We start from the raw sequence: 21,981 nt of genomic DNA, 5'->3' as shown, positions 1-21,981 counted from the left end.
ATAGAAGCATGCCCTTTTCTTTTCCTCCAGACTTCTTGACCTTTTTAATGAGCTGTGTGAACTGGGTTCTCTTTCTCGTTCTATGTCAGAGGCCATCATTGTCATGATCCCTGGCACTTAGGCTTAGTAGGGTGATTGGTGAGGTGGTACATTCCGACCAGACAGGATTTTTGCCAGGGAAATCGCCTCACAGAATTTTAGGAGATTGTATTAGATTTTTTAGCTAGCAGACTCTGTGGATAACTGGGTAGTGGTGGTGTCTTTGGATGCCGCCAAGGCCTTTGATTCTGTGCCGTTTTGGGATGGGACCTAGATTTATAGCCTGGGTTAAATTGCTATATTCTTCTCCTTTAGGGCGGGTTTGTATTAATGGGTATGTTTCTCCTTCCTTTTGCCTCTTTAGGGGCACAACACAGGGCTGCCCCCTTTCTCAGACCCTTTATGCCCTGGCCATTGAACCTTTAGCATGTCTTATTAGTGTCATCCAGCATACAGGGGATTTGGATACAACAAAGGGTCTACACAGTGGCTCTCTATGCAGATGACATGTTGTTATTTCTGTCTGATTCATCAGTCTCTGATTACCCTTCTCTCAGTGGTAGATTCCTTTGGACAGTTTTCTGAGCTGCACATTAACTGGAATAAATCTTGCTTTCTTGATCATGGTCCTTCCTCTCCTGTTGGGGGTGCACATTCTGCCTTGGAATAGACCTCCTGGTTTAAATATTTGGGAATTTGGATCATATTGTCTATGTCGGTGTCACGACCAGGGTCTCTCGGCATGGTAGTCGACGGTTAATACCTGTGAGGACGCTATGGCGAGGGGCGTCTGGCGGTGGTGGTGGTGCCTGGCGAAGAGCATTGGCTGTGCGTGGTTCTGTGGGGGCATACTGTCACTCTGGTCTGGTTGGGCCTGGGGGTGCTTCCATTCCGTTCTGGCATGGGCGCCGCCATCTTGTCTCTGGTCAGGTGACCTAGTTGCCCTATCCTGTTGTGTCACATGCTCCTCTCTGACCATTCATGGCTGTGCACTGGGGATTTAAGGGAGTTCAGAGCTCCCTTGCATTGCCAGTGCAACGTGTTTCTCTGCGAGAGCTGAGAGAGAGTGTTCCTGTGCTTAAACCTGTCTATTGGATTCATTGCCTAAGCCTGCTTTTCCTAACCTGCTCCAAACCCTGCTGGATTCCCCTACCTCCTCCATATACCTTCCTACCTGCCTGAGTACCTGAACCTGCTGTTTCCCTGCACCTTGTTTCATTTCATTCCCAGCTGGACTTCACTACCTCTGTCTGCATCAGCTACAGCTTACCAATCCTGCATTCACTTACAGCTCATCAAGCCTGCATTCTGTTTTAGCTCACCATACCTATACTGGACTGTTCTGCCTGTCACTACCTGGACATTTGTTCATTAACCCTCACAACAGTTATCAAGTGCACTTTAGTGCTATACCTGGACTTTTGTTTGCCACTCCCATGTCTTCTCAGTCCCTTATTAAAAACCCCACTTTTTCATATAAGTCTGCTCCTGTGTCTGCTTCTATCACCACCCCGGGTCCACAACAAATTCAGAACCTAACAGTCGGACTTTATCCCAATCAATGTCCTGCCACAAATTGACTTTTGGAAATCTAGGCTGCATGTTTGGAACAAACTTCCCTTGACCATTACAGGTCGGGTAAATATGGTTAAAAATGTTAGTTTTCCCAAACTTTTTGTAGGTTTTCTGAATGCACAGGTAATTTTCTTGTAGAGAAATACCAAACAGTTCTGTCAAATAGCACAAATATTTGCCACAGGAGAGAATTGTTAACAGATAATGGATTTCCTGAACAGTACAAGTAATTTGCACAGCAGCAAGCTACTGAGTAAATCTTCAGTGTACTCCAGATTAATTGTGCTGTAACAAAATGTTACCCCGTTCTTTTCAGTAGGCATAAATAACTTGCATTGAAGTAAGATACTTAGCAGACCTTTTAGAAGAATCCAGGTTAGCTTCTCCATAGGGAAATATCTGCAGGCAACAAGCTTTCCAACTGACACAGGCAGAACTATCAATTTCCAGCACCAACACTGTGTGAGTGGGTCATTTATAATGGAATCGGTATGTAATGCCTGTGGCTGTTTAGGGAGAATAGAAGAGGTCCAAGAACAGAACCTTGAGGAACACTTACTGTAAGAGGCTGTGGGAAGGAAGAGGAGTCATGAGAGGAAACTGAGAAAGATCGGTCAGAGAGGTACGATGACAGCCAGGAGAGGGCAGTGTCATGTCAGGGAGTGAAGGATATGCAGCAGGAGAGGGTGGTCCACAGTGTCAAAAGCAGCAGAGAGAGCAAGGAGAATGAGAAGAGAGTAGTGGCCCTTGGATTTTGTAGCAAGAAGGTCGTTGCTGACTTTCGTGAGGGCAGTTTCAGTGGAGTGGAGAGAACGGAAGCCGAACTGAAAAGGGTCAAGGAGGGAGTGGGAGGAAAGAAAAGTGGTAAGGCGTTTGTAGACAATCCCCTCAAGGAGTTTGGAGGCAAAAGGGAGGAGAGAGATGGGTCGGTAGTTAGAAAGGTTAGGATCAAGGGTAGGTTTTTTAAGAATGGGGGAAACAAGGGCATGCTTGAATGCAGAAGGAACAGTGCCTGATGAGAGGTTAATGAGATGAGCAAGATGGGAGCAGGCAGAAAGAGAGAGGAAGCGGAGGAGGCGGGAGGGGATATTATCCCCCTCACAGGTGAGATCCACAATAATCCAGGGCAGAGATTCCCAAACGCGGCCCTCAAGGCTTCCCAACAGTTCAGGTTTTAGAGATATCCATGCCTGACCACAAATGATTTACGAGGGCTGACTGAAAAGTAATGAGACTGCCTCTGTTTTTCTGTCCCATAGGTAGACAAGGCAATGCTATGCTAGTTTGTAGAATTCATGTATGAAAAAATTCCAGCCATGTTAAGGAAAAAAGGTGGTGCTAACCTGGTAGTCAATATAATTAATTGTGTGTATATAATCTGCATAAACAATGAATTTTGATCTATTAAACAAAAGATTTATATGTGGATTTTTCCAAGTTTTATTTTTTATTTTTATTATTAGATGTATAATATGATGCACCGGTACATGGCAATGTATTTCTTTAGATTTTGGACCCCAGTAACTAGTGAAGCGGTTTCCCATTGAATACGATGATCAATTCCAACACAATACAACATACAGAGGTATTGCCAAACTCCGCCATTACAGTCCATATTTTAAGGATATCCATGCTTGAGCATAGGTGACTTAATTAGTCAATTTGAGTTAACCATCTGGACTCAAGAATGGATATACTTAAAACGTGGACTGTAAGGACAGAGTTTGAGAACTTCTGACATAGAACAAAAATAACTGCATTCAGAATACAGGACAGAGAATGACATACCTCCAAATATTTATACAGTGAGTGCAGGCGAGATGGGCAGTCGGCACAAAACAAATCAAGACCACCTGATCCCCTCCCAAAAAGGCCATTGATAACGAAACTCCACCCATTTTGCAGTAAGCCCCGCCCCCGCAAGCTCCGCGATTCGGAATAATTGGGATGTAAAAAATTACCCTTGAGCCACCATACAAATCTTTTCCCACGTATCACTGTACCGACAGCTGCGGGCAGCATAACACCAGCAGCATGTGTAATATATGAAAAGCTTTGCACATATGACACGCTGGGCGTTTCCAGCTATAGCGTTACACTGATGCTAGGTGACCTGGCCGCTATTTACAGCACAGGCCAGCAGGGGGAGCCACGTTGTCTCCTCTGGAGTGAGGGCGGAAGTGAAATGTAAGGAAGGAGGAGGAGGAGGAAGAAGGAATTGATGCTGTTGCTGTGAGTCGGACACAGCTGGGTGGTAACATGACGGATGTTAATATTATAGTGGAATATTGGTAAGGAAAGGCTGACTTTTATCTGGCTGTTACAATACTCTAATGTTAATTCTGCTATAGTATTACGAAGCCTGCATGCACAAAGTGTGGAAATGTCTGCATTGCTAGGCTGGGGGGCTACTGTCTGTATACTGCTACAAGTGTAAGTAATTTGGCTTTTGTAACTCAGACTAAAGGCAACATAACTTTCTAGCTTTGGGCATGCTTGGACCTGTAGTTTAGTTCCGCAACAGGTGAAGAACCACACTGATTATCGACTTCTCGATCAATTAACTTCCATTGAATTAATCAACACAGCATAAATAAGTGACCATGGATCTTATGTATTTTGAAGAGCCCTGTTGCAATATATATCCTATTTTTTTTAATACAATTTACTTACAAATGACCAGGGGTCATGGTGATATTGGGGTTGTGCTTATTTCCCCTTCATTGTAAGGACCTGGAAGTAACGTAGAGTGAGGGCAGAAGTGTGGTTCCATGACCATAAAGGCCACCAAAGACATTTGTCCCCTCGAGGGGTTGCTTTGCTCGCCACATATTACGGCGCGGTGGCTCATAGCGTGTCTCCGGTGACACTGCTCAGCAGCCCTGCTCGCATCGCTAAAAGCACTGCTGTCAATCAAATATGCATCGGTCGTGAGCCAATCAGCAGCGGCTGTAGGTCCGCGAGCTCTGATTAGCTCACGTGCGGCGCCAGATTTGTATGACAGCAGCGCTATTTTCAAGGGCTGCACTGAGTGCCGTGGGCTGGTGCGGCTTCCTGTTGATGCAGGAGTGGGGGGCCAGGCAGCAGGTAAGGTCTGCTAGAGGGACACAGGTAAGAGGCTGCTAGGGAGGGGGGATGCATAATGTATAAGGGATATTACTGCGTGGAATAATGTGTACTGGCCGGGCACTGCTGTGAGGCATAATGTGTAAAGGGCATTAATGTGCGGCATAATATGTAAAGACCGGGCATTACTGTGTGTCAAATGTGTGAAGGTCATTACTGCGTGGCATATATGTGTAAAAGACATCACTGCGGGGCACTACTGTGTGACGTAACGTGAATAAGGCCTACTATACAGTGAAAATCTAAAACAGCCATCCCCACTCATGGGCCGCAGTGACCGGCATGGCATGGCATGTATTCACACTGCAGGGAGAGCTTAAGGGCAGCCTAGCATCTCCTTGAGTGCTGAGCACACCCCTTACAGTGATGAAAAGGGGATGCATCTCAAGGACACGTCCCCTTTCCTAAATGACCACACCCCTTTTTCGGTCCCTTTCTCAAAGGCGCCCCCTGTGTGCCCTAACAAGATGACTAGGGCATTGCAGCAGATATCTGGAATATCTGCTGTGGTCTCCTTTACATACCTCCCGGGAGTTTTTAATATTTATATACCACCTCAGAAAATGGTTGCCTTCTAGGATATACCACATATATCCTTTGATAAATATGCCTCTTATTACCTGAAGCATTATTCATTGGCTAACCATACTATCGCTTTAAAACGGGACACTCATGAATTAATTACACAGGTTCTGTGACCGGCTGACTTCAAGCCTGGATTTTACCTGGTTTTAATGAGCCACAGAACCTGTGTAATCCATGAGTGTTCCAGTTTAGAGGGAAGATATGGTAAGCCTACTTATTCACTATGGGTTTTGTGTAGAGACAAGTCATATCACCTGTAAGATCATGGAGGCATTAAACATGCATGTGAGGATATCTGATGCTGTTGGCCATTTTAGGGGCATGTGGGGATTTGTCGTGGCATTTGGGGGAGATATGAGAGGCATATGGGGAGCTCTAAAGCATAAATTATGATGGAACCCAGAATTGGTCAGGTGGGACCTCATTTTTTTTTAAAGTCGAGGGTCCCTGGGACCCACATATTTTGTCACTCAGCACGATCACTGGTGTGTCCAGCCAACACTTATTACCATAGCTAATGCATTCTGTCACTAGAGCACTGGGGTAGTATGAAATTCTGTTTGGCTTTATTATATTTGATGTTATAATTACATTTCATGTAGTGAACCCTGTGGATTTAAATCTCATTATGAGGAGCTGGCAAGTGCAGTTCTGGAGGAGTTCCCTGAGGTCTCCATAGACTCCCGTCCTGGAGGAACAGGTAAGTATCCCCTAATTACAAATCTTGACTTGTTTTTTATCTGTTGTTTTGGTAGGCCACATAATCTTGTTTGGTTTTGTTTTCAGGAGCATTTGAGATTGAGGTAAATGGAAAACTGGTTTTCTCCAAACTGGAACTTGGTGGATTTCCCTATGAAAAAGATGTAAGTTTTTACATATCTTGAACTTTGTCACAAAAATAGCAGAGCTGTTTGTGCATTTGCAGGGAAGCAATTACAATTCACGTTTTAAGGATATCCATGCTTGAGCACAGGTGACAGTACACCCCTTGCCAATTCGTCATCTGTATCACTCTGCAAAACCCTACACTGGCTCCAGTAGATTCTAAGACCAATTACTCACCTAACCTAGAAAGCTGTCTGCAATACCAGCCTTTCATACATCTCAAACCTCATCTTGAAATACTGTCCCTCATGCCCGCTTAGATCTACCTCTGACCGGCACCTCACCTCTTCTCTGATACCATCTTGCTTATTCTCCTGAGCTTCTAACCACTTATGGAATTCCATACCATGCCTGATCTGGCTCTTTCCTGGCCTCTGAATCTGTAAACACTCCCTGAAATTCCATCTCTTTACTACATTGTCTACGTTCACTGTTAGTATCGTTGCTGTACCAATCTCCACTTTGTGTCATGCGCCCATCTCTTATTTCATCTGGTTTTTTTTTTCCCATTAGATTGTAAACTCTGACGGCAGGGCACTACTTATACTTTTTTTTTCTACATCTGCCCTTATATAGTAAACATTGTTAGTCCTGATGCCAGGGCTTTAACTAGGTGTAAACGGTGCTACTGCACAGAGCCATGTGTGCGGAACCCTCACTGCCACATGGCACCTGCATCTGGAACGGCACCCTGCAGCCAGAATCGTTGCTGCAGTCCCACCCGGAGCGTCCTTTTAGACGTTCCCGACAGACACTGCAGCCCCCTGAGGATGTTCCGGGCAGTGCTGGCGCTACAAGTCTCGCCTCTACCGCATGACATCATGTGCTATGGGGGCATGGCTGGCACGGGGAGCTAGAAAGTCCTATTACGGCGCTGTCTGATGCATTCTCTGCTCTACCCACTATGAAGAGCAGCAGAGTATTGTGGTGCCTTACATATAGGGAACAAGTGTAATGTCGGCAGAAAAAAATGAGTAGATGCAGGTGCACACTATAAGCACTAAGAATTCTAATGATCAAAGTATTTATAATAAACTCCAATAATTAACATGGTTTTTTAAGCAAGGCTTCTTAGTACATGTTTATAAGGTGGGTCCCTAACATCCATAATATTGACACACTAGACATGGTAGATGGGCAAACCTCTTTGGCCAAACATGTACTAAGACACCTTGCTTATAAAACCATGTTAATTTTTGGAGTTTATTATATATATTTTGATCGTTCGAATTCTTAGTGCTTATAGTGTGCACCTGCATCTCACCCCTTTTTTCTGCTGTAGAACAACAGGTCTCAGCATGGTAGCACTTCGTTTTAAGATTAGGATGTGCAGCCCAGCCCCTCCTTTTTTTAACAATTGTAATGTCCCCTTTTATCCTGTCCTCTGCCCTGGGTTTGGGTCTTCTGGATGCCTCCTGTCTTCCTTGGCTTGTTTAAAATACTCTATACAATTTTGTGTTTAAAAACAAAACAAAACCGATTTTAAAACACTTTTTTGCATGTAGGAAAAATAAACCCAGAATTCAAAAAAAAAAAACCATGAACAGTAAAGGCCAGAAACCTTAAACAAAATAAATGTTTCTGATTTCAACACACAGTGGTTTCAGACATTTAGAACCAATAAGATGAGAGTGAACTCATTGATGTACTAAGAACACGTGGCTAGATAAGGGTACTGCCCATTAAATTTCTTGACTGCAGGGAGGACACCGTAAGTTGTGTCACCACTAGGAGGTACTGTATACTGGAAAATAACTTCAACACCTGCTTCTCAATACACATCTAGCTCAGCAGGGAGACAGGAAAGGAACAGAGGGGATGAGTTGGTCGGTGTCACCTTACAGAATTGTAGAAAGTAATGTAATGTACACAAATCCGTTTGCCTTCAATAATAGAGGAGCACAGATGGTGAGAAATCCCAAAGTGGCTCTCAAATACAAGGTAGAATGCCTAAAAATGAACAGCTACCTGGAGGACCGTCCAACCAGTGGCAGCTTATGCAGAGGTGGCAATGTCCACTTTGTTACATTAGTAAAAAGTATACTGGGACTGCAGCCTTAGTTCAGTTTGCCAGCAGCCCAGAAAAAATCCTGTGCCACAGCATAGGCTGGGAGAAATCCGTCCATGCCTTCCTGCAGCCCTCAAATGGTAAATAGGGCATTTAAATGATTAGAGTGCTTGAGCCATGGACAGAAAGAAGAAATTCCAAAACTCTTCAACCACACCTAATGCTGGGTACACATTAGGAGCTTTTATAAGTGGAGATGTTGCCCATAGCAACCAGTCAGATTCTACTTAACATTTAACTAGCACCTTCTGGAAGATAATAGCTAGAATCTGATAGGTTGCTATAGGCAACATCTCCTCTTCTAAAAACTCTCACTTTAGTAAATATACCCCTAGGTCACACAGAGAAGAAGACCGGTGCACTGTGCGGTCCTACTGTAGCTCCCAGTCCCAGCGCCAGGCAAATCAAACAGTGCTAGAGATATTGGGCTGGCTATACAGCACTGTGGGGTGCATCTGAAATACAGGGACTGTGGGGTGCATCAGGGACTGTCTGGTCACACAGTAGCTTGCTCCTCTCTCTAAGAAGAAACAAAACATTACTGTATATGAGGGAGCTGCTGGTAAGCAACCAATAGAATACTGCTGTTTTTATTTGCACCAACCTTGTATTTACAATCTATAGTGCAACAAATCTGGATACACTTAATAAAACACACTGTTGCTCAAGTCACGTAATATAGTCCCCCTCTGACTCACCTGGGCCGAGCTTTTTTTTTTTCTAGCAAAATGTACGTCATCTTCGCCTAAATAAAACAACTGGGAGCGACAACACTACAATGCTAGCTTGCACATATCAATTTGAGGTGTGAAATTTGTATATCTGTGTCCCACTGAGTGTGAATCTGTGTAAGAAGGGTTCTGATTCAAGCAGCCGTGTCTTTTCCTCACGCAGTGTTCCGTTTTACTTTATCTGCGACTTTGTACGTGTTTAAAACTAATTCCTGTGTGATTAAAGTCACAGCCCAGCCTCTAATATGGTATGCTACTCGTCTCGGAGCATATATTGTACTCTGCATCTTGCACCATATGGCGTATAGATGCTAGGTGTATGAGGATACATCTGTCAGCTCATGAGCAGGGCCCTCTCTACCCTTTTTTTTCCGTGACCTCATTTATATGGTCTAACTTCTATGTCCCTGTTTATGTCTTGTTCTTCCCTGTTGTCCAGCACTGTGAACCATTAGAAATCTAGACTAATAATTATATACATTTGCCACATTTCAAAAGGAAAATCCTATTTTGAATTCACTGTAGCCTCAGCTAGTTGTTGGACATTCCAAAACTTCTTGCTGTTCTTCCACATTTCCGGTGCTGCTAATAAGTCATACTGCAACAGCTTATCACCACTGTACCGTACATCTATTAAGGACTTACATAGAATTGTGCTGAGTGGCGAACGGGCTCATAGATGAGCTTTTCACAGACATCAATTCCTTAGAAAGTGAATGTTTATTACAGCACCTGCTTCTTTGACCATTTCCATGGTAAGGTTCTCTACTACTTTATTGCCTACAACAACAGTGCTGAATTATGTTGTCTGCTGTTAAATGTTGTTTTTGTGAAACAGACATGCACAGTAGATGTGACAGAAGGTCAGGGTTTTTTTTCCCCTATTAACACTTTTTCCTCTGTAGTTGATAGAGGTTATCCGAAAAGCTATCAAAGGTGAACCAGTGGAAAAGATCAGCAACAGCAGAGCCCCTTGTGTCATCTTGTAACACTTCCGGGATGTGAGCTAATTCCTGGCTGACATTATCTCTGGTCATCCACTCATACTGCCTACTGTGTTGAACATCTGCTGTTCTTCAGCCATGGTGCAGATAAAAGCACCTTTCCCTCAGACGAGACCTTGGGCAATATACTGATCAACAACTGTTCCCATAACCCATGGCTGCATCATGCCAGCCCTGCCTTCAACCATCCAATCCGAAGCAGTTCTCTTCACCTGTCTGTACTTACCACGCTATGGGAATGCAAGATGATGCATCCTCAACTTTGCTCAATTTTACTTAATAGTTTATGGGTTTTATTTATTGCATTCTCAGCTGTGCCTAACAGTCTGTTTTATATATTTGGATTAACTATTCTCTTTCTATACCTGGATAAATGCAGTTTTCAGTATGTCTTCAAGTGTCCTGTATTTAAACAAATCTGCCATGAAATATGAGAAACATAAGAATATTACATTATATATTTAGTAAGTTTTCTCAGCAATATCCAACCGAGTTTGACATGTACACAAACAGTAAGGTCTGTGTGTGATCATTAACAGGTCACTGACTAAGTCACAACAATAAAATGTCACATTACATCAGAACATGTTAAACTTTAAGCTTTTAGTAATGGATAAAGCTGTTCTCTTTAAGCTATTTCTCATTGCATACATTCAGTGTCGGTAGCCATTTTGTGAACCAATATTTGTGAGACTCTAGCCTAATGAATCACGGAACAAATGATACTGTGCAAGTGATGGGAACAAGCAATTGGAATGACTTGAAAAGAAGAGGTTATATTGAGTAGGGTTGTCTAAAAGTGAACAATCACTTTAATCACTAATTATTAGGATTCCTAGCTTTTGAAAGGCAAGATTAAAAATTAGAGCTGAGCGTTTCGGATCTTCCCACCAAATTCGGATCTCAGATAAAGCAAAACGTCATCTTTCACGTATTTCTGTGCCTAGATGTGCATGAAAAATGACGTTTTGCCTCATTCTGACATCTGAACTTGGCGGGAAGATCCAAGCCAAAACCGAACCGCTCATCTCCAGTATTTGTAATGCTCTCCCAAAAAATTGTGTAATCTGGGTGGAAATAATAATACAAAAATGTTAAATCCTTATATTGATTTAAACTAGAGAATAACAATTTAAAATTAAACAATTCAATAAAGTTTAAAGAATCTTGCAGATATTGCCCACCTTCTGGCTACCCTCTCTACAATGTTCCCACCATCCAAACCGTGCCCTGCCTCTTAAAGGTGGGGGTGGAATCTCTGTAATTGTGCCTGTCACAGTAACGTAAGCACAGTGCAATTCTGATTTTGGCCATCATACCCCTGGAGCAGGATAGTGCCGGGTGGCGTGTAAAAACAAAAAGCCGGGTAGAGCACCCGTGGTATTGTTCCTGGGGTTTGGCTTTAAAATGATTTTTCTTGATATTTGTTTTGATTACTAACAAATTACAGTGATTAAGCCTTACCTATGTGTAATTAAAAATGCAAAAAGTTGTATGGAGGCTGAATTTCACTTTCCACAGTTGTCTATTTTAGCATATACAGACGTTGCAGGTATGTCAGGTTATATATTGAGTGCAAGTTATAGGGGTCGATTCAATTAGCAAGTATTGCCATATGCCACACGTACGGTGCGTAGCCCCATAGTGCTATGTACAAAAAAAACACAAGTTCGGGGTGTGAGTTGAGGTGCGTTTCCACACTCTTCCAATGGCAACTCGCCCCCTTGCTGCTAATTGAATTGACCCCATAATCTAGTGTACCTGAAACAGCCACATTATATACAACAGAGCAAAATGTCCAGTACTGTAATATATTAAAACATTTGAAAGCTTTTGTTCCTTTTTAAGTCTTTAGTGTTAAAAATGTCAACAATACAATAAAAACAGGATTAGATTTACTCTTAGTCACCCACCGTGAAATAAGATTTAAAAAAATATGTGCTGTCATGAGAAAACCAAAACTTTTCTGGGAACTTATAAAAACACTTTCTAAATACAAAACCTGAAATTTACAAACTTAATACAAAACCACAACACAGATTTCAAATACTATAACTTTGCAGAAAGTACCAGGATAGTCGTCTTGTGGCGTCAGTTACAGTGGTCGTGGGTAAATGTGGCATAGTGCTGCTCGCTATTTGTGCAGTGGGCAGAGCCAGTGAGATTGGACTGTGTCAGGACAAAGATATTAGTGACTGTAAGATTAATGCTTTCTGTAAGGACAAAGTGACAGCATTGATTGGCAATGATCAGACAGTCCTCTATCAAATTCAGTTCCCCAAAAATTAACTTGTTCCCATTTCTGTCATTTCTAAACCAAATGACTTCTCTGACCATAAATCTGTTATAATTATTGTAAGGTTTGCCCCTAAATGTACCATTACAGTAATCTAGACTCGTGTATCATTTGTGCTAGAAATGTTACAATACATCCTTGGTCTGCAGACGGTAGATGCAGCCGTTTTGTGGGATGAACCAGTATGTGCGAGACTGCAGCCTATCCATTCACTAGGAGCCAGTGCCATCACTGCTATTCTCACAGTGAAGGCAAACAATTCATAAGTTTGTCCAATAGTTATAACAATGGAGCCTGTTAATTCATTAGAAACTATATACTGGTTGCCAGTCATTCTCCATGAATATATAGGATCAGTGCACAAAATATCAGCCTACACTGCAATGGAACCATTTCCTATTGACTTAATAGGTTACATTCTCCAATTAGGCTTCCTCCACACTGGTAGCAATGATATCTAGTGTACTAGGTTAAACTGGTCATGTTGGAAGACATGCATGGGATAAGCACGTGAATATGGACCCACTAATCACTCTGCAGATGAAAGCATGACAACCACTAAACTACTGGCGCTCCCTAATAACATCATTGAGACCCATATTTTACATTGCTTTTACATGCCCTTGAAATAACAAGTAACACTGATTTTATTGATTTTTAAATTCATTAGGTAGTTGGCAACTGTTAGACTATAAGGTGTAAGTGGTGGCCAAAGGAAAGTCATTCAGGGGACTAGTGTGTGGAACATAAACTTATATATAACTTATACCTCAAGTTAAGCCTTCCTTGGTCAATCTATTTACAAGATGGATGAGCTCTAAGGGCTTTTCAACTTACTATAGATGTAAATAATGGGAGATTTTTAGATCCTTTATCAATACTTCAGTGTGAAAAAATATAATCTAGAATGATTAATCAAAAGGAAATATAGTATGTATGTTCAAGTTACTTTTCACATATGATCTTATTAAATATATGCAACTTTTATTGTAATTAAAGTGAGTTCTCCCGTTAAAAGTTATGAAGTGTTTGGCTAAAAACAGGCCTGGGTGTATTTCTGGTGTGCACTAGACTCTCAGTGCCACCCTAGAGATAACACCTGCCCAATTTCCAGAGTTGTTACTAGATGCAGTGGATCATTTATAGAATGATATATTATATATAGAACCCAATAACAGGATTCACATAACCTAGATCCTGTGTTACAAAGGTTATGTCTACGTAGAATTTAGGCCTACGCTTCCTTATCTTTCCAAAGTTTACCAACCACAACCATTTCTGATTGGTCAATTGAATGTGTCTGGAAGCCACGATTGTAGAGCAAAAAAGGTTGTTATGGGGAAAATAATTCATATATTGTTTGTTTTTCCCTTTTCATGATGCCTTCTTCAAAACAGCTGCCTGTATCTGAGGTACTCAGTCCCAATTCCTTTACACAGTCACATCCCGAGGCCTAATCATTGCCTCGTCTAGTCCTAAGTACTCTGGGTTTTCCGCAGTTGGTGTAGTAAATCCATTCGGTCCAGGGTTAAGTTCCCCTTCGGCCCTTGCTGCATTGAGTTCATGATTAAAGTAATAAGGATTGTCAAAGGCTTGGGGGAAACAGTTTGGTAAGTGTAGTCTTTGAGGAGGAAGATAGTCTGGATTTTCCACAGCAGCTGGGCTCCTTGGCTCCCTGACCAAGCCATTCCGGCACAGCTGTCCCTTTTGCCTCTCCAGCGTGGACACTGATGTTCTTGGCGTCTTTACAGGTGAGCGGCTTCTGTTTGGTTCTCTTTGGTTCACATATTCTGCTTTATAGGAAACAAAAAATGAGCCCTTGGCAACATGTGAACCTCGCTAGTTGTTTTCAGCCTATGGTCATTAATTGACACTTCCACTTAGTTTTATTTTATGTACATAGCTTGTTGAAATAGGTTTACTGGAGTTTTGTTCCGGTACATTGGGTTTCTATCACTGAGCTAAAATGTGGATCACCTCATTCAGACTTGACTAGCCACATATGTGATGATCTGCCAAGGAGGATAGCAGCAGCAGCAGCATCCATTAAATAAACTGCTGTCATTCTACAAGTTTGTTTCGGAAATTTTACGAGCTCATGCTAGGCAAGGTCAACATCTCTGTAATTGTGTGTCCACAATAGGAAGTGAGGTTACCGCACCGTACCCCCACTTAGTGCAATGGGGAGGAACAGATATTGAGAAAAAATATCCCTAAATATTTTTATAAATGCAGCACTATAAAATATTTTAGCTTATAATTAATGTAAAAAATAATAAAGTAATTTGGAAATTTAGGGTCTGATTTAGAGTTTGCACTGGGTAAAAAAGCCACTTGTGGACAATGTTGTATTTTGTGTGCACACAACTTGGGCTCTAATTTTGAGCTGAGTGTTATCTCTACATGCACCCAATTGTGCTGGGAGAGGTGGGTTGAGACACTAAGCAGAGTAAGGGGGTGGAGATGCAAGCCAAGCATGTCCATTAGAGATGTGTCCAATTATTACTAAAGCCCCTCTATGAGGCATATATTTCTGCATGACATTGATGGTCGCAGTTTTTCAGCCCAAAATATCCTAGTACTAGATTTAATTTTAGTTACCTTAAGATATATGCATCTCGTGTTACAGCAGCAGCGTTGTAAGTGTATGGATGCATTTTTATCTCTAAATTATGCCCTTAGTGCATTCAAAATAAAGCTTACAATATATTTGGTTTTAAAGAAAACTAATAAGTTTTCTATGTATCTTATTAGAACAAACATTACAATTCTGAATATATTCCTCTGATGTTCATTATAGCAGTGCTAATAACTTCTGCAGCACAGCACTGAACAGAGATCAGCAAGAAGGTAATAATTCTACCTCTAATATATACACAACCACAGATGCAGTCATCCTGTAGTACCTGGTGGGTATACAAGGGATCCTGGTGACGTACAGCCATCTGTCTCCATCCCTCTGCCATCTATTGTGTCTTCTCCAAGCTGTGTGGGGTCCTCATAATACCTACGCAGAAGGCTGTTTTCTTTGGGGTGTGGCGGATCGAATACATAGTCACCCTCACTAAGATCATCAGAGCCACTGGCAGTTGACTCATTTGACATAGTGCGAGCGAGCAGAGGTGCCACTGGGTCTAGTCTTTCCATCAACACTTGGTCTATCTGTGTTTCAGCAGCACTCTGGTGAGAAAAGGGTTGGAGATACACTGATAATCCATAGTTCTGTTAGCTGGGGCTTGTGTACACAACACTAACACGAGTTTTTATACAGATGTGTCCTCATACATCTAGCCTCCTTGCGCGCTAAACAGCCCTTGTAGTCTTGTCGTGGCGTGACTCTGTAGCGCCGAGCGTATTTTCATGCAACTTTTTACCTTCAAATGTGTCTTATTCACACAGTGATGTGAAGAGTTAGCACAAGCAGCTTCTGATTAAAATGATATGCAGCATGCCTATATTCTGTGAGCGACTGCGGGTTTTATCTGCATGCGAAACGCTACGTTAGTGTCAGCAGCTATAACAAGTGTTTCGTATGCAGATTCACCCGCAGTCGCACACAGAACATAAGCGTTCTGCATATCATTTTAATCAACAGAACCTGCTTGTGCTAGCTATTCGCATTGCTGAGCGAATAAGACGCATTTAAAGTTGAAAAGTTGCACGAAAAAACGCTCAGCGCTACCGAGGCACACGTGTAGTGCACGGAGGATAGATGTATTTGGACACATCTGTACTTTTATTAATGTTTATGTGCAGTTATAGCACATAAGGGTGGTGACTGTAGTCTATATAGACTATGCAATACAGTATACGATTTCACTAAACATCTAGAAGTACAGTGATATTAGATACTTTTATGTGAGCTATAAGACCCAGAAGGTGTCGAATATAATTGATACCAACAGCTGTTCTTGTACCTGTGTTGATGATATTCTATTGCGGTGTACCCCTGTAGCATCCTCCGAACCAAAAAATCCCTGGTGGGGAACCAGATACTCCTCAGCATCCACTAAACCATCAACACCTGCAGCGTCCTGCAGCAGAGCGCTATAAAACTGTGTGGTCAACGGGCTGGTCTGGCCATTGAGCTCTTCATCCTGCAAGAAATGAGATGTTAAAGAGCAGGTGGATCACACAAGCTAGTCTAGCAATGCTCAGAATATTTACTGCCATATAACAAAGTACAGCAAGATATGTTAAACACCTACATGCTGAACAATTGCAATAGTTGTTATGAAAAGCATGTTAGTGTATCAAGAGTGCCACATTTTAACAGTTGAAGCTGATTAATTATGCAGCATAAAGTTGACAAGCAGGACTGATTTCTAGTCAGAAGAAATGCTGTAATGCTATGGTTAGAAATGTCAGGCCAATTATCACTGGTTTTGTACCTCAATGACCACAAAACGCTTTGGGTCACGAGCCATACGGGAAAACTCTGTGACCAGCTCACGGAACTTGGGTCGGCAGTCCGAGTCTATCATCCAGCCTGTTGAGGAAGAAGACAGGATCTCAGAACTTAGGGGACTGTCATGTAAGAGTTGTGTAAATCAACAAATAAATGTCAAGAAAAAATACTGATATAATCATGTAAGATTGTTAGTTTATGGATGATGTTAAGTGGGGAAAAGAGATTGATCCTGCACAAGACTATCTCATATATCAAAACATATGTAAAACCAACATCTGAAATATTTTAATATATGACCTCACTCTGTTGGTGGTGCACCGCAAGTTATTAGCTGAACAATATTATCAGGGGGTTCCTCCCAGAAGAGCGGGAGGGAAAGAAGAAACCTTTTTTGGGGGCACTCTTAAGAAAAATAAATGTAATTAAAATGTAACTTTTATTAGAAATGCATTAAGAAGAGTCAGTACATTTCACAGACTTAGGAGCGCACTCGTAGCACCCTACTTGACCCCAGTATATTTATGGATGATGCAAGCGAAGAGCTCAGTAAAATGACCTGTTCACTGCCTGCTGGGAAGTTGAAGATTAAGGTAATGACATTTGTAAAATAAATTATAGTTTTAATGGTGTATTTGTATGTAATTCATTTATTTTTTTCACACTAATAATGGAGCAGCTTGGAATGTGGAGGTACACTGTTACATTGTTGGTGTTCACAGTAATCTCCAAGTGATTTTCATCCCTCAACTAATTATTATTTTTTTCATTTTTAACTTACCTTCCTGCCTTTTTCACTAAATATATTGATAAAGAATTGCTGGGTATTTGTTGATTTCTTAGTACCGGTATGAGTATCATATAGGGAGCACTTCTCAATGTAGGTGTCGTGAGTTGATCCCTGTTGTGTCACGCACAATGACAGTGGGGTGACAATAACAAGGCTGGGTCCAGCAGAACGAGCTCCGGTCATTCAGCAGAGACTGGAAGGAGAGTGTGCTTTCCCGTTCTCCTCCCTTGCTCCGGGATACGCTCTGGCCAATCAGCAGAGCAGTGTAGTAACTATGGTGGGTGCAGAGGGTGTGCTTGCTATGGGGCCCGGTGGCTTAGGGGGCCCGCCGGCCCAGCAAGCAACCTTCTGCACCCTGCCGAGTCCTGGTCCTGGCTGCCAAACATATTAATTACAAACTAGAGTAGCCGCAGTGCAGTGGATAACCTTGCTTCATAAGACCTCACTGCGCCGCGTAGTGTGTGTCAGTCCCTCCTCTAGTCTATGACATGTGACATCAGGCCGCGCAACGTTACATAGGTGCCGCCGCTCACTGCGCGCTGGGCTCTACATGGGTGGGTGCCTGCCACCGGCATTTATCCAATGATGGACTGAGGAGGAGGAGCTACTGACTTACTACCGGAGCGCTGTACTGCCAGGAGCAAAGTAATGGACATAGCGAGGGGGGGTTATAATAATGGACACGGGGGGTGGATGGGACATAATGGATATAGGGAGAGAACATAATAATGGACATAGGTAATGGACACAAAAAGGGACATAATAATGGGCACAGGGAGAGAACATAATTAATAATGGACACAGGAGGGGGAAAGGGGACAGATGATGGGGTAGCACAATACAGAACATACAGATAAGGTGGGGAGCACAATACAGAACATACTGCATATATACACGTATATACATTTAAATACATGTATATACTGTGTTTGAGACCTGAGTTGGGGGGCCTTAAAAATTTTATGGGCTATGGAGCCCACAAAGTTCTAGTTACAACCCTGCAGCAGAGCAAAGGGAAGTAAGTGTGCATTGCCGATCTTCCCCCTTCTCCAATGGATACTGTGCAGGCTCTTGCAGTGATTGGCTGCAATTTTAAGGTGCCAAGCTTTGGCACTAGCAAATCCTCATCTGTCAGGTGGGGGCAGACCACACCGCAGCAATACATTTTTTTAAATGGCGCGTATTGTACATGTGGGCAGCAGTGGAAAACCACCACTGGTGAACCCATGGCCCCTGACAAATTCTTCAGTAATGGCTGACGGGGACTGGATCCTGTAGGATCCAGGTCCACTGCCATGCCCTTGCGGCCTCCGACGGATCCCGCCACATTGGCGGACGTTGCTGGGCTGCCTCCGGGTCTGCTGCCACTCCCAAGACCACCGCCAGACCACGCAACATGACTACAATAGCTGTTAACCCTTCGGCTGCATGCCAGTACTGCTGATGCTGATATGTGCCCGGCTGATAATTGCTGCAGAAGGTGTGCTGTCCGAAGCTCGTTCACCAGCTCTAGTCTCAGCAGTACACTGGTCAGCTGATCGGCAGCCACGTCTCCCAATTTTTAAGCATCAGTCACGTAAGAATACACACTTGTCCAATGTCGGACCAACTGGTCAGTTGGAGGTCGGATTGACTGCAGATTGGACCAGTGTGTACCCATCTTAAGAGGAAATGATGAGGAAAGGAGTCCTAAGATAAGTAAACTTCATGTTTCATGAGAATGGGAGGGGGGGGAGGTTTGGTATATAAAGAACAGCTGGGAGTGGGTACAATAAGGTTCATTCACATTTATTTTTCTATAAAATTTTGTGTCACATGTGGATGTCACTTTTCAGTGTGTCATGGTAGAAAAAAGTTTGAGAACTACTAGTATAGGGTATAATGAATAATCAGCTGCTGTATTTGTTATAACTGAACCTCCATCCTTTTTCTTGAGAGGGCTTCTGCTTTTGTGCTGCACAGGTAGTCGTGTGGTTAAATGCCAGCTTGGAGTAGCTGTGAGTAGCCTGGTATCTTTCTTTAGTAACATGGTTGCTGCTGGAAACAGAGCCAGGTCTTATGCACCCATGAGTGGCAGGAGCTGCTGTCACCATAGAGGTAGCTAAAATCAACAGAGGAGGAACTAAGTTAGCAAACAGTTTTGTATAAATTGGCAGTGTAGTGTGGGTGTCAGGGTTATTATAAATTGGCAGTATAGTGTGTGTCAGGGTAATTATAACTTAGCAGTGTAGTGTGCAAGTCTATTTTATATAGGGTGGTAGTGCAAGTGTGAGTATTACAGTTACCAGTACTGTAGTGTAAGTGTGAGTATTGTATAGGTTTGCAGTGTATTACAGTTACCAGTACTGTATAAAATGGCAGTGTAGTGCAAGTGTGAATATTGTATAGGTTTGCAGTGTATTATGGTCACCAGTACTGTATAAAATGGCAGTGTAGTGTAAGTGTGAGTATTGTATAGGTTTGCAGTGTATTACAGTCACCAGTACTGTATAAAATGGCAGTGTAGTGCAAGTGTGAATATTGTATAGGTTTGCAGGGTATTACAGTCACCAGTACTGTATAAAATGGCAATGTAGTGCAAGTGTGAATATTGTATAGGTTTGCAGTGTATTACAGTCACCAGTACTGTATAAAATGGCAGTGTAGTGCAAGTGTGAGTATTGTATAGGTTTGCAGTGTATTACAGTCACCAGTACTGTATAAAATGGCAGTGTAGTGCAAGTGTGAATATTGTATAGGTTTGCAGTGTATTACAGTTACCAGTACTGTATAAAATGGCAGTGTAGTGCAAGTGTGTGTATTGTATAGGTTTGCAGTGTATTACAGTTACCAGTACTGTATAAAATGGCAGTGTAGTGCAAGTGTGAGTATTGTATAGGTTTGCAGTGTATTACGGTCACCAGTACTGTATAAAATGGCAGTGTAGTGTAAGTGTGAGTATTGTATAGGTTTGCAGTGTATTACGGTCACCGGTACTGTATAAAATGGCAGTGTAGTGCAAGTGTGAGTATTGTATAGGTTTGCAGTGTAGTACAGTTACCAGTACTGTATAAAATGGCAGTGTAGTGCAAGTGTGAATATTGTATAGCTTTGCAGTGTAGTACAGTTACCAGTACTGTATAAAATGGCAGTGTAGTTCAAGTGTGAGTATTGTATAGGTTTGCAGTGTATTACGGTCACCAGTACTGTATAAAATGGCAGTGTAGTGCAAGTGTGAGTATTGTATAGGTTTGAGGGGATTACGGTTACCAGTACTGTATAAAATGTCAGTGTAGTGCAAGTGTGAGTATTGTATAGGTTTGAGGGGATTACGGTCACCAGTACTGTATAAAATGGCAGTGTAGTGCAAGTGTGAGTATTGTATAGGTTTGAGGGGATTACGGTCACCAGTACTGTATAAAATGGCAGTGTAGTTAAATTGTAAGTATTCGCTCCGGGTCTCGTACTAAAGGGGGCGTGCTGCCGATGTTGAGTGACAGCACGCCCCCTTTGGTGGGCGGGCCGGGGAGTGGCTGCCCAAACGGAGGCGTTCCCATGTGAACGCCTCCGTTTGGGGGCGGCCCCACCGACATCACGAAACCCTACCACAAGGGTCTTGTCGCAAGCCCGATAGTCGCGATGGTCTTGACCATCGCGACCATCTTCCTGGCCACTCGCTATAGCTGTGGGTGGTCACCCACAGCTATGCGAGCGGCCAGGAGGCCGTTCTAAAAAAAATAAAAATAGCCCGGCCCTGATTCAGAGCGAGCGCTCTGTCAGAGCGTCCGGCTCTGAATCAGGGCCTCTGTCCCATTCCTATGTTTTCACATACATGCAGCCTAACACCAATATATTTAAGTAGAGGCAGTGGCGGATCCAGGGGGGCGATCCCCGTAACACAACTGCCAAAAAAATTTAATAATTTTTTTTCTTCCTCCATAAGGGGGTGTGGCCACGGACCCACGATTAGGCCACACCCCCTTGACCCAGCCGGCTCTCTTCAGGAATACGTGCTACGTGTCAAGTGCTCACTGCTCAGGAAGAGGAAGAGCCTGAAGAACAGGACCAGCAGGAGCAGTAGGACACCGAACTGAAAGAAGAAGGAGCAGTCCGGCTGCAGAAATGAAGGTAAGTGGGTTGGTTGTTGAGGTTACTCGGGGCTGGAGGCTGGAATGACAGGGGCCAGGAGGGGAGACAGGATGACAGGGGCTTGGAGGGGAGAGAGGATGACAGGGGCCTGGAGGGGAGACAGGTGGCCAGAATGTTGGGGGGCTGGAGGGGACAGGAGGCTGGAATGAGGTGGCTAGAGGGGACACATAGGGCTGGAGGTGACATGGGGCTGAATGCTGGAATGACAAGGGGTTGGAGGCTGGAATGATTGGGGCTGGAGGGTACACAGAGGACTGGAGTGACAGGGGACTGGAGGGGACATAGAGCGGTGGATGCTGGAATGACGGGGGGATGGAGGGGACACGGGGCTGAAGACTGGAATGAG

At 43.1% G+C, this 21,981-nt stretch overlaps 2 protein-coding genes across 3 annotated transcripts in view; one reads left to right on the top strand and one right to left on the bottom strand.

Moving 5' to 3' along the window:
- The first annotated feature begins 3,717 nt into the window (after positions 1-3,717).
- MIEN1 (migration and invasion enhancer 1) lies at positions 3,718-10,401 on the top strand. Its single transcript, XM_088474633.1, has 4 exons — positions 3,718-3,905; positions 5,928-6,025; positions 6,112-6,188; positions 9,915-10,401. Exons 1-4 carry the CDS (start codon positions 3,874-3,876, stop codon positions 9,996-9,998), a joined length of 291 nt encoding a protein of 96 aa, XP_088330759.1. The 5' UTR covers positions 3,718-3,873; the 3' UTR covers positions 9,999-10,401.
- A 54-nt stretch (positions 10,402-10,455) lies between these two features.
- ERBB2 (erb-b2 receptor tyrosine kinase 2) overlaps positions 10,456-21,981 on the bottom strand; it is a 118,393-nt gene continuing 106,867 nt past the window's right edge. Inside the window, exons 24-27 of one of the 2 annotated variants that reach the window (XM_088474631.1) lie at positions 16,701-16,798; positions 16,227-16,406; positions 15,216-15,489; positions 10,456-14,102 (exon numbers count right to left, since the gene is read on the bottom strand). In XM_088474631.1, coding sequence (XP_088330757.1) covers positions 13,741-14,102; positions 15,216-15,489; positions 16,227-16,406; positions 16,701-16,798 — 914 coding nt within the window. In that variant the 3' untranslated portion in view covers positions 10,456-13,740. The remainder of the gene's footprint in view (positions 14,103-15,215; positions 15,490-16,226; positions 16,407-16,700; positions 16,799-21,981) is intronic. The other variant, XM_088474632.1, reaches the window with a different exon arrangement.

The sequence above is a fragment of the Taudactylus pleione genome, unplaced genomic scaffold (assembly GCF_031769625.1).
Source record: "Taudactylus pleione unplaced genomic scaffold, aTauple2 ptg000155l, whole genome shotgun sequence".
Classification (NCBI taxonomy): domain Eukaryota; kingdom Metazoa; phylum Chordata; class Amphibia; order Anura; family Myobatrachidae; genus Taudactylus; species Taudactylus pleione.
This window is presented reverse-complemented; position numbering and strand designations above follow the sequence as displayed.